Below are 3,367 nucleotides of genomic sequence, written 5' to 3'. Positions count from 1 at the left end.
ATATACCCCCTTAAAACTAGCTAAATATAGCAGAATAAAACTTTAGAGATCAATTGTACAATATTTATCTATTAAACAAAGCATAATAACAAGGGACTTTTGAATGTGCAAGAAAAATAACGTCATATTTCTGCGTACTACGTCATCAGTTTCAGAGAGTGGTGATATGGATTCAGAAAACAACATGTTGGTGATCCGGAAAATCGGATCAAGACGTCACGTGATAGCGTAAATTCAACAGTAAAATTGGGTGATACACATTAGGTATATAATAATATTTGATAAACATCAATCGGCCAGGTAAACACAAGCAAAAGAAAAAAGAAATAAATCACAATACCTGGTATTTTCAATTGTTTATTTATAAAAATAAATGTACTCTTTTGAAAACTTGTTTATAAACTTAAAACTACCGGTAATTCATTTATAAATCCCCAAATGATTATTCGCATCGTTTAAGTTATTGAAGAATGGTTACCGTAGCATAATTTTAATTCATGGTCATTTAATAAACTGTTAAGCTTTATTTGAGGGTTGCACGGAATACATTTTTTTCGGCGCGGATCTAGTAAACATGAGGTTTTTCAATTAAAAATCTTATATCTAACTGCAATGATTATTTTTAAGAAGTGCTTATGCAAATGCAAAGAAAGCTCTACACTGAACCATCCCAAACTACTTCCGGTTCCAGTTGATCTTCATTATTTAATGGTTTCATGTCGCGTTCCGCTAAAATGTCTGACTCCACGTGACTAGCAGACGACTCTCTCGCCTCAGGTTCCTTGTAATCAGGATTGACAACTCTGTCAACATTATAAGTGGTTCTATCCTCACACACAAAGGGAAGATGCAGACCGTCCGGACCAGTAAAATATCGATAGTCCTTCTCCGGAAACCATTTCCATTCACTTCCGTTGTATGTCAGAACGAGGCCGACTGTGTTGTCCAAGACGGCTGACGCTGCTTCCGGGACCCAGTTCATGTAAGTGACCGGACTTCCGTCACTGTATATCGTCCGATCCTCGTCATCAAACGAAAGAACGTTGATCCGGATGTTGAAAATCCCCTGTAGGTCCGACTCTAGAATGTTTAAAAGAAATAAAAAGACCTTAAATCTGAATTAAATCTTAAATTGAATTATTTTTTGTTGTTGTAATTTTAACGATAAAAAATAAGATATTAATCATGGCGTAGATTCAAATCAACCTGTACGTGAACATGTATTTTTCTAAGGCCTAGGGATCTAAGTTGAGCTCAATTTTGATCTCAGTCTTACTTTTTCACAATATATTCCTTTGAAAAGTTAGTCTGGGCCCAAAATTGAGCTCATCTATGTTTAATGGCCCTTCAACCAGAACTGAAATACCTGGGTGAACTCTGCTGATTTTGAGAAAGTCCCCGTAATCGTCACCATACCAGACAAACATTTCACTTCCGGGGTCGATATCTCTGGTTGTCATGTAGAGAATGAGACCTGCGCACGATACTGCTATCAGGTTTTCCTGTTCAATGTTTCCGGCGCAGTTTATCCAACGTAACCAGTTACTATTAGCCGGACTTCCGGCGTCAATGACGTACACTCCTTTAGATCCAATTTTCTCCATCTGTAGAATTAATGTTATAGATAAAAAGTAGGGATGTCAAATCGGTCAATTTTTGATACTCGGTTACTCGAACGTTTTTCCGATCGAGTACCCGGGTACTCGGTAAAAGTGTTAATAAATAGGAACAAGTTAATTGAAAACTGTAAAACACTGTAAACTTGTAGAAATAAACCTATGGGAGGTTACCTGCAAATGCGTTGTAACAATTATGACCACTTTGTACCCGACGAAATTTTAATCTAACATTTTTTAAAGTTCAATTTATTTATCGGATAAATACGAGAAATAAAATCATAAATAGTTCACAGTGTTTTGGTTTAAAAAATAATTAGTTCTGTTCGGTAATTGTAATGTAACTCTTTGATGCGTTTGACGTCCAAGTGATAAGTTGTCAGAGCTATATGTACGGTATAAACTTCATCAAGTTATCCTATAACAGAGCAAATTTATACGATCTTCGTACACTTTTTGATCTGAGATTTCATAGAATTACGATACGGTATGTTTTAGATTGGAGCAACGATAGACAAATCATTTTTAAAGCATTTGCCTTCAACCATTTGCATTAACTGGCATGTAATCAAACGCATCCATATCAACAATCGCACGTGCAATATCGTCTTCTCTTTCCCCAGAGAATTTACGACTTCTTGGAGAATTGACAAAATTATTTGATTTATTTAAAATATAATGGACCTTAAACGATGTTCAATGAAAACAAATAATTAAAGCAATCTAAACATTAGGGTAGAAGACAGTCGAAGGTGAGAAAAACCAGGTAGGTACATCAGGTGTTTGGTCAGAGTAATTACTGTATAAACACTGCTGCAGGGGATTACGGTCATTTAGAGTCGTAGGAAACCCTAATTACTATATGTACAAGAGCAATGAACATTTTACGTTTTACAACCGATGTTTTAATGCATTAATAAATACTAGTATATAAGCTTAGAAATATTTGAAAATATATATCCGAGTAACCGAGTACCGATTTTAGTATTCGATACTCGGACGTTCGATCGAGTACCCGGTTAACCGGGTACTCGTTGACATCCCTAATAAAAAGATATTTAACACTATGTAGTACAATTTTCTGTCTTCCGTGGACTTTAGGTGAGGCGTGGCATTCTCCGCACAACGATATTAGGGTCTCTTAAATGGCGCGTAGATTCTCCATGGTTAAGAAATTAATAACATCAGGAACTGTAAAATGTTGTTGACAATTTTGAGACGACTTTAGCCCCATCTCTTTGCCGTATGAGACGCTGGATATTTGCAACACTCCTTGACATTCGCCCGAATTTTTATTTCATGTATACATATTCCAACAGTGAATCTAATTTCCAATGTTAACATTAAGTTGCACAAACGTAATAAAATGAAAAATGATTGAAAAATCTCGAGAGGGACGTTAAACAGCAAAAAAGAAATCAGTCCTAAAATTAATGGTATAATAATCAAATTATTAAATATTCTTTTGATAACAAATGTTATATTATGTAAAGCAAAATAATGTTTTTTGTTATAAGTTGAATAAATTATTGATCCCGTTTGTGTATTTCTAATTAAAACAGTTCCTAGAACTCTGACTTTACAGCTGACCTTTGACCTCTCACCTGCCATGAGTATAGGACGTCGTCTTTGTGGTTGGTGTGGATGAGCCCCTCGTAACTTCCAATGATTGTGTGTTTCGGTATAAACTTCTCTCGGAACCCCCCGAACCCGGCTCCAGGGATAGTAGATAGTTTGATACTGAATCCTTC

At 35.7% G+C, this 3,367-nt stretch overlaps 1 protein-coding gene across 1 annotated transcript; it reads right to left on the bottom strand.

The window, feature by feature from the left end:
• Positions 1–655: 655 nt before the first annotated feature.
• Positions 656–3,364, bottom strand: LOC134262302 (uncharacterized; the record flags this gene model as incomplete). The annotated part of the gene is made up of 3 exons (XM_062744676.1): positions 656–1,080; positions 1,367–1,604; positions 3,221–3,364. Coding segments are annotated over 3 exons (807 nt in total), but the record flags the coding sequence as incomplete, so codon positions are not given.
• Positions 3,365–3,367: the final 3 nt, after the last annotated feature.

This window comes from Saccostrea cucullata, unplaced genomic scaffold, assembly GCF_032062105.1.
Source record: "Saccostrea cucullata isolate Sc308-1 unplaced genomic scaffold, CSIRO_AGI_Scuc_v1 ctg11653, whole genome shotgun sequence".
Lineage (NCBI taxonomy): Eukaryota > Metazoa > Mollusca > Bivalvia > Ostreida > Ostreidae > Saccostrea > Saccostrea cuccullata.
Note: the sequence above shows the minus strand (reverse complement) of the source record. Positions and strands in the feature narration are given on the sequence as shown.